This window comes from Pagrus major, chromosome 10 (assembly GCF_040436345.1).
Source record: "Pagrus major chromosome 10, Pma_NU_1.0".
NCBI classification, from domain to species: domain Eukaryota; kingdom Metazoa; phylum Chordata; class Actinopteri; order Spariformes; family Sparidae; genus Pagrus; species Pagrus major.
This window is the reverse complement of record NC_133224.1, coordinates 1,116,217-1,130,210: the sequence shown is the minus strand read 5'-3', so window position 1 is coordinate 1,130,210 and position 13,994 is coordinate 1,116,217. Positions and strand designations below refer to the sequence as shown.

Here is a 13,994-nt window from a genome sequence, read left to right as displayed (position 1 = left end):
ATTCATTCATTACACTACAAGTTAAGAGCGTGTCAAATATAAAGAACTTGCTGTGAGCACCATGTCCTAGCTGAAACTCTGGGGGCGCTATCGTGCTGTTGCCCCGAGTCAGTGCAGGCCGTGGCTAACTGCTTTCTATGCTAACTTCAACCAACTCTGCAACACAATACATAGACATTTTTGACATAACGTCAACAAAGTTTCCTCAAATTCTGACGAAAATGTTGTTTTTTTAAAATTGTGGCTGCCATTTCACCTGGTCATGAAACACTAGCTTTTCTTTGCTCTCTGCTGCTCTGTTTCAGACAGAAAGGCCCAGAGAACAGAGCTTTCAAAAGAAAATTAACAGTAAACTCCAACAGCGCTCCCAATTTATGAACAGTTCAGTTTATAGCAGAGTGTATTTTGGAGCTCAGTTTGACTATTTACAAACGTACATTCAGTGTGCAGTGTACATCAACAAAAATGCAATTAAAATGTGTATATGTATAAATGTAACATATGACATATTTTAAAATTATACTTCTTCAGTACTCAAAACCAAATGGTTTTCCTTGTGAAACTATTAATGATTATTTAGATCAATATTGTGCAAACTGCAAATATGATGACATAATAATGTTGCTTAAACTATTTTACATGTATGTTAATAGAAGGCCTTTGATTGGATGGCACAGCGTATCCAGTAATTATTTAGGTGGCTTCTTTGATGTGACTTTGATGACAACACAGAGATGTCAGCGTGTTTATCCCATTTCCCCTGTCCTCTCTCTGTTGGGATCTGTTGGGTTATCTCTGAGGTTTTGGCATATGTGTTTGGGTTCATAATGACTGATGGCTTTTCTCAAGAGCAGTTCATGTACTGTGTTCCAGGCAGCAATGCCTCATGTGTTATGGAACAGTTCAGTTTCGGGACCAATTTTGTCCTCTATTTGGTGACTGTTTCAGGCATTCTAGTTACCATTTTAGGGAACTCTTTTGTCATGTTGTCTATATGTCATTTCAAACAGTTGCATAGTCCTACCAATGTGCTTATTTTATCTCTTGCTCTGGTTGATCTACTAGTGGGTGTGATTGTGATGCCCTTCAGTGCCACCCGGACTGTTCATGGCTGCTGGTTCTATGGTGATATGTTCTGTCACCTGCATGTCAGTTTTGAGTTGTTTCTCACCACTCTTTCTATCTTCCACCTAATTTGCATTGCTGTCGACAGACATCAAGCAATATGTAATCCTCTGCATTATTCTAGACAAATCACAATGTCAGTGGCAATGATTATGGTATGTGTCAGCTGGGTACTGGCTGCTGTCTATGCTTATGGAGTACTTTATTCAAAGGCCAGCGTGGCAGGGTTAGAAGATTTAATGGAATCAATAATGTGCCTTGGTGGTTGTTTCGTTTACTTTAACCCACTTTGGGGAATCTTGAGCAGTGCATTGTGCTTTTTCTTTCCCTGCACTGTAATGGTTTGTCTTTACACTCAAATATTTATTGTGGCTAAACAGCATGTAAGAAAGATTGGAGATAAGAACAAATGTTTAAATGACAGAGGGAGAGGTGGGTTGGTTACACAGTCTGAGTGCAAGGCTGCAAAGACTCTCAGTATTGTGCTTGGTGTATTCATCTTTTGTTGGATGCCTTTATTTATGAAATTTATTATTGATCCCCTCACTGGCTTCCGCATTCCTCCTTTCCTCTTGGAAGTATTATACTGGTTGAGTTACTTCAATTCAGCCTGTAACCCCATTATTTATGCCTTGTTTTATCCCTCCTTCAAAAAATGTTTTCATTGCATAATCACTCTGAAAATATTCAGCTCAAATTCTTCAACTATAAATTTATCTGTGAAATGACACATCTACACTCCATGCATTTGCGTAAGCTGCAGAAAGGCCTTTGTTTTGCAGTTGTCTTCAATAATAACAAACCACTGTCTTTATTATGATAGTAATGGTACATTTTGTCTAATAACATGCTTTATTACTGGGCCATCATGCTTTTCTTTCTGTGTGAGTGTTTACACACTACTTTTCATGTAAAGCTTTTCAGTACTTAAAAAACACCTAGCAATAATGACTTCTATACTCAATTCATAATTATATTAAAATAATTCCCCTTGATTCATATATTAATGCTGTTACAGGGTATGCAGAACTGCTTACACCGATCAGCCACAACATTAAAACCACTGACAGATGACATGAATAACATTGATCATCTCATCACAATGCGATGTTCTGCTGGGAAACCTTGGGTGCTGGCATTCATGTGAATGCCACTTGACAAGCACCACCCATCCAAACACTGTTGTGGACCAAGTACACCCCCTCAACAACATTACCCGATGGCAGTGGCCCCCCAGCAGGACAATGTGCCCTGACACACCGCAAACACTGCTCAGGAACAGCTCGAGGAACACAATAAAGGGCCCAAGGTGTTGACCGGGCCTCCAAATTCCCCAGATCCCAATCTGATCAAGCATCTGTAAGAAGTGCTGGAGCAGGTCTGATCCATGGAGGCCCCACCCCCCAACATACAGGACCCAGAGGATCCACTATAAAACGCCCTGGTGCCAGACACCACAGGACACCCTCAGAGGTCTTAAGTCCATGTCTTGACAGGTCAGAGCTGTATATTAGCACAATATTAGGCAGGTGGTCATAATGTTATGCCTGATCAGTGTATAAGATGAGTAATTTAAATAGCATGCAGTTATATATCAACCTAATAATCAAAATGTGTCATGAAGAACAATAAAAGCTTTAAAACATCAGCCAAGCAAAATTCTTTGAAGTTTGTTTAATCTGATACTTTACAGAGTTTGAATTATCAGTTAATGTTTCTAGCCTCAATTCCTGTTACTCAAAACTCCAGTTGTGCAGCTGTTGTCATGTTCTTCACAGATCCCTCAAACACTAATCCAGCAATTCTCTTGTTGCCTGTTCACCTGTTCTATCCCTTCAAAAGTTAGCTTTTCTGGAACTTTGTGCGTATTTCCATCACAGATCCATTGGTTCTCAGCTTTACAACCTTGGATTGTGGATCCTTTAAGTGTGAGATAACCTTTCCTACAGGCCCCCAAAACATTGACTTGAAGTAGCACACAACCCTGCATTGGTAAAATATGCTTTCAGCTGAATCCACTCTGCCAAGACAATTTTCGTATATATACATATATTTTTCTCTGTGGGACTGTTGAGGTGATTCCACAGAGGAAAACAGGGGAAGACCCATCACACCAGTCAGTCTTACTGACTTTAATTTACATTTAGCTGCCTCTGCTCAACAAGTGCCATTAGAAAATAATAAACAAAATAGTAGGCTAAATTAAAAGCGTTGATGCCTTACTATGTTCTAGGAAATATTGGCTTGACAATACCTGGTATGCTAATGGAGGGATTTTACTGGTTGAATTACTCCAATTCAGCCTGTAACCCCATTATTTATGCCTTGTTTTATCCCTCCTTCAAAAAAGGTTTTCATTGTATAATCACTCTGAAAATATTCAGCTCAAATTCTTCAACAATGAATTTATCTGATAAATGACACCTTAGCACAAAAACATTACTGTTTAACATTTTCAGATAATATATTTTTGAAACAAGTTGTAAGGTATGCATTTGCTTAAGCTGCAGAGAGGCCTCTGTTTTGCAGTTGTCATCAATAATTACAAACCACTGTCTTTATTATGATATTAATGGTACATTTTGTTTAACAACATGCTTTATTACTGGGCCATCATGTTTGTCTTTCTGTGTGAGTGTTTACAAGACAACACACTGTATGTCCATTTAGTCAATATTTATGAGTAATTTAAATAACATGCAGTTATATGTCAGCCTAATAATTAAAATTAGGGATAGGCCGATTATCGGCCGGGCCGATTATCCGCGCCGATATTCGGCATTTTGACGCATATCGGCATCCGCCTTGATTCTTTAATCCGACGGCCGATAAGAGATCAATTTAAAACTGGGTTATTTTGGCTCTGATGCAGCCGCACCTCTCTGTCTGCTGTCACTACTCTGTCTCCAGCATTGTCCCACCCACAGCACCATCTGATTGGTTACATGCAGAGCCACGGCACGGGTAACAGCCAATCAGCAGTGAAAGCTGTGCATTGCACAGTGCTCACACAAACAGCGGAGAGGAGAAAAAGTTTTGCTACCATGTAACACTGGATTCAAAGTCCGGCGCTGTTCCTGGGGGCTTTGTTTCGTAGGTAAGTTAAGACAGCAGACTCTCCCGAAATTGTAATAAACATCCCAGTCCTCTATAATCAACAACTATCAACAACTACTAGTAACATTACTGTGAGCCCATTAACGTTATATAAACATAAGCGGCAGCTCTGCTCGCTCGCAGTCCCTCCAGACGTGCTTGTTAATCACTCGAAACAAGGTTGCTGATAATATCTATATGGAAATAGTCTGTGATAGTAGAAGTCTGTGTGTGTGTGAGTGAGAGAGTAAAAACCTAATGAACTCAATTCAGTCCAGTTTTATTGCAGGGAAGCACGTTGAGGTGAAGGCTGATTAGCTTTTAGCGTAACATTAGCGTTAACGGTAGTCCGCTTTCTCCTTCTCAGCAGACTGTAGCGAAACTCTACAACTCACGACTACCGACGTTACTGTGAGGCCCAATACGTTAGCGGCAGCTGTCTGTTCCTAAACACTGATTATTAAAGAGAAGATGCTGCAGGCTGTTTAGTGTTTTTAACGGTTTAATCACTTGAAACAAGGTTGCTGATAATATTGATAGGGAAATAGTCAGTGATAAAAGTAAGAAGTGTGTGTGAGAGAGAGTAAAATACAGTTAGTTTTATTGCAGGGAAGCACATTGAGGGGATGGATAGAGAATAGTGTGTGTGTGTGTGTGTGTGTGTGTGTGTGTGTGTGTGTGTGTAAGCCACATGAGAAGCTGCAGAAACTAACAGCAAAGCACCGTCTGTCTGAGAGAAAACTGTAGGGCAATATTGGCTGTTTAACTACCAAGTTATTTTACTTGACCTTTTTCTGTGCTGATTGAGATCCCAAGCAGCAGAAAATGACATATTGTTAGATACTGTAACTGCATCATAAAGCCTACATGAACTGCATGGTGTTCAGGGATGAATAGTCTCTTCTATTGCTATTGTACTATTTTTTCAGCTATAGTTACATTAATCGTAAGTAATGTAGCAGCCTAGTTTTGAATGACAGGGTCCCTACTATCACATGTTGTTTAAATATAACATTTACATAATAAAATCAATTACAGGCTTCCCAAATGCTGTAGTAAATTAAGCATGATGAGTTGAGCATATGTCAGCATGTGGCCCCACTTTTAACTCTCTCTGTTTCTTTCAAACCCTTATTGCAGATGGATAGACTTAAATTTAAAAGTGCAGTATGGAAGTATTACACTCAACCAACACCAGGGAAGGTAGTCTGTAATACATGCAATGAAGGTGTCAGCATGGGAGCAACAACGGGGAAAAACAAAAATACTTCAAACCTGTGGTCCCATCTTAGGATTCATCACCCTGAGTTGTATGAAACAGCACAGAAGAAACAGGAATCTGAATCTCATCAGGATGAGGCAACTTCATCTCAGCCAACAATAGACATGTTTCAGAAACAAAGAAAGTGGACAAACTCAGATGACAGGTCGAAACTAATGGACAAACTAGTCCTAGAGATGATAGTCACTGACAACCAACTGTTCACGGTGGTGTCTGATGTTGGCTTTAAGCGCCTCATGGCTGCAGCAGAGCCACGATATGCACTGAAAAGTGACAAGTATTACCGAACTGAGAAGCTGCAAGAAGTTCAAAAAGTTATAAAAGTCATGCATTCTCCTCTGCCACGACATTGAGCAAGGCCAAAGGATGGTTGAAAGAGGAAGAGGACGCTGCCACACAACAGACCACTCGAGAGGAGCATGCTGCCACAGAAGGAGCCAGTATGGAGGAGCAGGCAGCTGCATATGGGACACAAGAGAATGACGGAAACACCCACAAAAGGCAACGGAGAGAACACACATCCTTCCGCAGCCGTGTTGATGAGATGTTGAGTTCTCTGCTGGCACCTCACACTGGTGACCTGCTGGCCAATAGCTGCGTTGAGGATGAGCTACATCTGTACCTCAAGGAGCCAGTGATCGACAGGCGTAAAGGGGACCCACTCCAGTGGTGGAGACAGAATGAAGGGCGCTTCAAGCTACTTGCGAAACAAGCAAGAAAGTTTCTTTGTGCACCACCCTCATCAGTCCCAAGTGAGTGCGTCTTCAGTGAAGTCTCAGTGAATTTATGAGAGCAAGAGAAGCCGTCTCACTGGAGAGCACGCTGAACAACTCTGCTTTTTGCACCACAATCTGGTGCTGCTCAATTGGGACTACTAATTGATTTAAGACTCACATTTCTGTGCAAATTTTATTTAGCTGTTTTATTTACTTTATAAAACTTCAGGGAACTATTTATTTATGAGATGCTGCTGACCCTGGTAACACCCTGCACTTTTTGTTAGAATTTTAAAACAAAGATGTCTATGTTGCAAATCTGCTGTTTAATATTAATATTTTCTCTTTTACTGCAGATGAATATCGGCTCCAAATATCGGTTATCGGCCTCCTTGACTACTAATAATCGGTATTGGTATCGGCCCTGAAAAAAACATATCGGTCTATCTCTAATTAAAATGTGTCTTCAAGGAAATTTTAATCTTTAATACATCAGCCAAACAAAATTCTTTGAACTTTGTTCACAGATCCATTCATTCTCAGCTTTACAACCTTGGATTGTGCGTCCTGTAAGTGACTCCAAAACCAGGTTGTCCATCACTTTTTTATGTTGAGTTTTTCAGTACTTAAATTGAAAAATAATACCTTGTATACTCAATTCCTAGTTATATTAAAATAATGCCCCTTGACCAATTTACACTTGAAACAATATTAATGCTTTTAGAAATGTAGAACTTTTTTAAAAATATAGCCTTATTGCATCATGTGTTTTGGGTTTTTTTCAGTCTTTGTCTACAGACAGCACCTATTAACTTAATTGAGGTTATATATTAAACTGTGGCTCTTCTCACCACTTGAACAAATATTACAAAATGAATGAATGTGAAGGAAACAAGGATTTGTTTGTTTCTTGTCAGTCTTTTTTAAGACGACATACGTCTATTTGAGCCATCACTGCTTGTTGTGCTGAAAATTAACCGGATGTTTCAATGTTGTTTTGGTGTGTTACTTCCTGTCTGCTCTTTGTGGAATTCGGCAAATTCACTCATTCATTTGCACATTCAATGTCTTCTACTCAAAACAAAAACATTATCTCAATTAAACTTTTAATTGTTATTTCAGCCATTACTGCATGTTGTAAATGAAAAAAAAAGTTTCTAGGACTATTTTCCATGGATGTTAATAGGAGGCTTTTGATTGGATGTCTAAGTGTGTCAGGTGACTTTCAGGTGGCCTCTTTGCTGTGACTGTGATTACAAGACAGAGATTTCCACCCTCTCTGGGTTCTGTCAGGTTTATCTCTGAGGTTTTGGCATATCTCTTTATGATGACTGCTGACTATTCTCAAGAGCAGTACTGTTTCCCAAGCAGCAATGCCTCGTGTGTTACTGTACAGTTAGGTGTGTGGAGTAACTTTGCCCTGTATTTGCTTTTTGCTTTAGGCATGCTGGTTACCATTTTAGGGAACTCTGTTGTCATTGTGTCAATATGTCATTTTAAGCAGTTGCATAGTCCTACCAATGTGCTCATTTTATCTCTTGCTCTGGTTGATCTACTAGTGGGTGTTATTGTGATGCCCTTCAGCGCCATCCGGACTGTTTATGGCTGCTGGTTCTATGGTGAGGACTTCTGTCTGCTGCACTCCAGTTTTGATCTGTTTCTCACCACTATTTCTATCTTCCACCTAATTTGCATTGCTGTTGACAGACATCAAGCAATATGCAATCCTCTGCATTATTCTAGAAAAATCACAATGTCAGTGGCAATGATTATGGTATGTGTCAGCTGGGCACTGGCTGCTGTCTACTCTTATGGAGTACTTTATTCAAAGGCAAATGTAGCTGGGATAGAGGATTATGTGGCATCAATAAACTGCCTTGGCAGTTGTAACCTTCTCTTTAACCCTCTTTGGGGAATCATGGACAATGTTTTCTGCTTCTTCTTTCCCTGCACTGTAATGATTTGTCTTTACACTCAAATATTTATTGTGGCGAAAAAACATGTAAAAAAGATTGGAAATATGGGTAATTGTTCAAATGACAGAGGAAGAGGTGGGCTGACTAAACAGTCTGAATGCAAGGCTGCAAAGACTCTGGGTATTGTGCTTGGTGCATTCATCTTCTGTTGGATGCCCTTTTTCATAAATTCAATAAGTGATGCCTTCACAGGCTTCAGCACACCTGCTGCTATCTTTGAAGCATTTGTTTGGTTGGGTTACTTCAATTCAACCTTAAATCCAATCATTTATGCCTTGTTTTATCCCTGCTTCAAAAAATGTTTTTATTGTATTGTTACTCTGAAAATATTTAGCTCAAATTCCTCAACTATGACTATATCTGTAGTTGAAACATAATGTACTATTTAACTATCTCAATTAAGATATTTCTCAAATAAGGTCTCGGGGAGGGGGGGGATTTGCATCAGTGATAGAAAGGTTGTTTTGCTGTTGTCATTCTTCATTACAATTGTGGTGGTAGATTTTGTCCAATGCCATGCCTCAATGTACTGTTTGTGTCCAGTGTTTGTCTACAGACGGCACCCTTTCATTTTTGGAAGCTGTTGCTTTTCCCACACACTCTCTACATATCGACTTCAGAAACTGCCAAACTGAATTAATTTAACTGAGTTAATTTCTGAGAACATGTCAGTGTCTTATTCTGTTCACAGCTTTGTGTAGATCATACATCAAATCTGTGTAACTAAGAAAGAATGATCACATATGAAGTAGTTCATTGTTTTAATAAAATCCTGGTTTCAGGAAAAAAAAAAATGCTATTAAATATGGCAAATATTTGTGTAATTGTTAATAAAACAAAATATAGGAGACTGAATGGTTAGTCGATACTATGAATCATAATAATAACTAGAATAGCACTCAGTGTGCCAAGGCCCAACAGTCCCCTTTCATTCAGTCAAACCTAACCTAAAATAAAACTTGATAGCCCAGCATCACCCTAAATTATAAACCACCCATGAATGCTTCACCACAATTTAAATTTACCCAATCTTGCAACTTTAAAGAAGGTCACAAAAAATGACTGAATCTGTCCCTTTTTTCCGGATCATTGCCAAAAGTTAATGGGGTCTATTTAAGGCTGCAGCCCATTCCCCTCCAAGGTTTGTGGAAAACTGTTCAGTAGATTTTGTGTCATCCTGCTGACAATCCAACCAACCAACAAACAAGTGGACACATAAAATGCAACTTTCATGGCAGATGAAAGAAAGTAAACAATGCGATTGCGTTGTTTTTTGCTAACTGGTGCTCCTTGTTAATTTGTAAAGAAAAAAGTTTACTAATAGACACTTTCCCTCAAATGGTGCTCTGATTTTTTGTTGTGGTCCCAGTAATATTTGTTGTAACGTCTACTTAAGTAGCAGATCACATGACATGATTGCACTGTTGTAGGCAAAAAAGGTTATATCATGGACATGCCAGAGTTTGTGGACTAGTCACAGTTTTGTCAACAAAAAAGCCACAACACTGTTAAGTTAAATTAAAGCACATTCAGTCAAATGAAACATTTCACTTACCTTGGACGGACGAACAAAATGGTCTGGTTGATGTATTTCGTTGTCAGCAGTATCCAAGACCCACCAAATATTTCCTTGTCAGCTCGTGATGACTTAGGAATGAGTTACAGGGAATTAGGTTACCTCTCATCCAAGAGGCTTCCTCAGTTCTACTTTCCTCAAACTATGTTTGTAGGACTGGCCCCACTGTTGCAGGCCAGCCAAAAACTGAGCTTACACCAAAAAGTATACAATGCCAGCCTGAGTCCTGGCTTGGGAGCTAATGGCCTAGAATAAATTGTTGCTTCATCTGCTTGTACCACTAGCTAACACAAATGTCGTTTCCTCACTTTAATAAAAAAAAAAAAAAAACTGCTTTAACTTCACTACACTGGAGTTGTTTTAGCTTCAGGTCTTAGCTAACAGCATGAAATACACTGCACTGTAATGTGGACTGCCACCACACTGAGAGCTATACTAATGACCCTAGCACGATTAACCCGCTAGCATGCTATTGCACTAATTGCAAGTAGTGCCCTAGCTTGCTAATTATAAAGTGTATACTACACTAAATTGATGATCAATAGCAAACACACTTGCCTGTTTGGTCCACAGCTGGTCATTATACCAACTTTTGATTTGGTATAGTGCTCCTTGTCAACTTCTAAAGAAAAAAGTTAAGGAACAGGCAGTTTCCCTAAAATGGCCAAGTGAATTGTTCTTTGTGAATCCTCACTCATTACCAACAGGGGTTTTTTGTCATATTTTTGTTGTATGTGAAATATTTTAAATGAATATATTCTGCATCTCTTGGCTTACCAAAGTTGTTCTTCTTTTCCACAATAATGCATTACCTGCAATCACATATAAAATATGTTTATATAACGTAGCATTACAACAAACAGACTAACACAAACAATACAATTTCATTGTATTTCCAAGGCTAACTATAAATTAAGTTTTGTACAAAAACGTTTCATTAGCTTATCACACTAACATAACAAAAATGGCCTAAAAAAATTGTCAACACAAATGACTCTGCAATCCCTTTAATCAACTAAAAACTAATACACTTTATCATACTGGGGTAGTTTTAGCTTTAGGTCTTGACTAACAACACATAATATACTGCAACACAGAATAATGAGGACTGCTACCACACTGACAGCTACACGAATGTTGCTAGCATGCGAACGCGCTAATCATGATTAACCCATTAGCATGCTAATGCACAAATTGCAATTAGCCCCCTAGCTTGCTAATTATAAATTGTATCAAATTGGTGCTGTATTGAATACACATACACGCTTAACCTTTTGTATATTGCATTAATTCCTCAACCAGGGGGTATTACTCTACATTAACCAAAGTTACCTGGGTCCTGGCATGGGAGCTAATGGATTAAAATAATCGCTGCTTTACCTGCTAATGTCGCTAGCTAAAACTTGCATTAAAAATCAGTAAAGGATCAACTACTTACGTGTCTTAAACAGGGTATAATTCTTGAAAGATCCAAGACACAACCCTCCCCAAAAAGAAGCTGTGCTGCTAGCAAAGTCACTTCAGACTCACTCTGTCGGCGGATGGCGAGTCATTATAGTAACTTGTATTTTGTCACTTACCGTCACTGAGAACCTACCTCGGCCATCACATATCACCACCCGGTTAAAAAGATTTATTTTTGCAGGCTAACCCTGATATTAGCATCGCCCTATACATATATATATATATATATATATATATATATATATATATGTATATATATATATATATGTATATATATATATATATATATATATATATATGTATATATATATATATATATATATATATATATATATATATATATATATATACATATATATATGTGTATATATATATATGTATATATATATATACATTTTTTGTTCAGCAAGATAATCTTCACACATGAAGGCCACTTTTGTGATTTTCAAAGCATAAATTAAATTGGTAAAAGTAAAAAAGCTTACTACACAATTACTATGTTTTCTGTAAACAGGACTTATTACTATACCACTCTATAGAAGGCATCCTGACTGGAAACATCACAAACTGGCATGGTTCCTTTACAGCACTTGACAGGAAGGTTGTCATAAACATCACTGGCACTCTTCTACAGAGCATCAGTGACATTCGTGAAGTGAGGATACTAATACCACTTTTCCACCAAAATGAGTTTTTTATTAATTGTTTTTTTAAATGCAGGTCAACCCACTAAAAATCACCTATTGACCCCATCCCCACTTAAAAACTCGTGTGTAGTGCAGAGTCAACTGACCCAGATGTAAATGCCAAGTTTACACATTCTTATTGCACACAAAAGCCCAATCTTAGCCGGGTTAAGTGGGATTTTTGACCAGTGGGAAAGGGGTATAAAAGACAAAAACTAAAGGACTCACCCCATCCACAGTCTGTTCACCATGCTGCCATCTGCCATACCACCAGACTACGGACCAGCTTCGTTTCCCAGGCCGTGAGACTCCATTTTCTAAAATAGATGTAGCACGGAGGAATCAAACATAGTTTCCTTGTGTTTTTTCAAAATGACAATACATTTACCTTGTAACCTTGCTTTCTAGAGAAGAGTTCAAGTAAATCACAAAGTAACTTTTTGATTTTGCCAAGTACTTTAAAATAGTTTTTTATGGGCTTTTTGTTAACTTGTATAGATAAAAGTCAGGCAGTATCCCTGAAATGGCCAAGAAAGTGTTTTCACTTGTTACCAACAGTTTTTTCTCCCTTCACTCAGCAGTCACTTTTGTACCTGAAATACTTTAAATTGATTTATTCAGTGTCTCTTGGCTTATGAGGCTGTTCTTATGTTTCAAAGTAATGCAATCACAGATAATATACTTTTCTATAATGTGACATTCTAGAAAACAATTAAAGTAAAACACACGTTTTAACCACAAAAGGTTCATTTTCATTGATCTTCTTAAGCATTACCCTATAAATTAAGTCTGGATAAAAACCTCCCATTAGTTTATCACACATACATACACTATATTCACTGCAGGTAAATTAAAAATTAGCTTACCAAAATTTAAACGAGCCTGGGTCCTGGCTTGGGAGCTAATGGCCGCAAAACCAATTGCTGACTCACCTGCTAGCACTGCTAGCTAACGCAAATGTCTTCTCAGTCACTTTAATCGAACTAAAGCTCATAAACGTTATCATTCTGAGGTGGTTTTACCTTCATGTTTTGGCTAACAACACCAAAGATACTGCAATACACAGAAATGTGGACTGATAACTTACCACACTGAGAGGGCGATATGTTGCTAACGTGCTAGCGCGATGCTAACGATTAGCGGGTTAGCATACTAGCGCGCTAATCGCGATTAGCGGGTTAGCATACTAGCGCGCTAATCGCGATTAGCACATTAAACTTGCTAATTACAAAGTGCATTGAATTAGTGTTGTATTAAAAACACACTTACTCGTATTAACCTTCAACCAGGAGCATGAAGTGAAGCTGTGGACATCACCGCTCCTCTGCCACAGTGGACTGTTAGCTAGCTGGGCCTGACTGGCCTGCAGCTCGCTGGGCGCTGTCAGTGACTCGGCTGTTTATACTAAACTCAACTTTTAACTCCAGGTAATAATAAGTTGTTTAAATCTTGACATTTTACATTTATTTGTGGATTTTATCGATTCAAATCAACTATGAATTGATACTATAAATACCAATGGAGATTTGTGACAGCGCTGATTATATGAATGTTGGATTTTTTATTTTTTTTATTTAAGGACAATAAAGCTTCACAGACTTCATCCTCCGGAGACTTAACATCAAATGGTCCAGATGCTGTAGTTCGTAGTCCTAAAACATGGAAATCAGTTAGCATGATGTCTCACTTGTCAGAGTTTTGCCACCAAGGCTATAAACTTAAAACTTAAACTGGAATTCATTATTTAATGATATTAAATTGTTTTAACTGTTTCTATATTCCTGTGAGTGTATTGTGGTCCTGGGTATTTATATGTATTACTCATTGGGGCAGATGTTACATTTGACTTCTTGTGTTTCAGTGAATATTGTGACTCCAACATTGATTGTAAAAAATATATGTTGACTGTTAACAACTAGAAAAACAGATACAAGTTACCTAAAAAAAATATCTTATTCTGTTAAAAAGTCTTTATTATTGACTCTTTCTAAATGTCTTTTTACATTGTTGTTATCAACATTTAAATGTGGACTTTAAATGAAAAGCTTTTGATTATCCCTGACCTGCGCTGTT

General features: G+C 38.2%; 2 protein-coding genes across 2 annotated transcripts; both read left to right on the top strand.

Moving 5' to 3' along the window:
- The first annotated feature begins 827 nt into the window (after positions 1-827).
- LOC141004009 (trace amine-associated receptor 13c-like) lies at positions 828-1,853 on the top strand. The gene has a single exon (XM_073475511.1). The coding sequence runs from the start codon at positions 828-830 to the stop codon at positions 1,851-1,853; it is 1,026 nt and encodes a 341-aa protein (XP_073331612.1).
- A 5,693-nt stretch (positions 1,854-7,546) lies between these two features.
- LOC141004007 (trace amine-associated receptor 13c-like) lies at positions 7,547-8,572 on the top strand. Its single transcript, XM_073475508.1, has one exon. The coding sequence runs from the start codon at positions 7,547-7,549 to the stop codon at positions 8,570-8,572; it is 1,026 nt and encodes a 341-aa protein (XP_073331609.1).
- Positions 8,573-13,994: the final 5,422 nt, after the last annotated feature.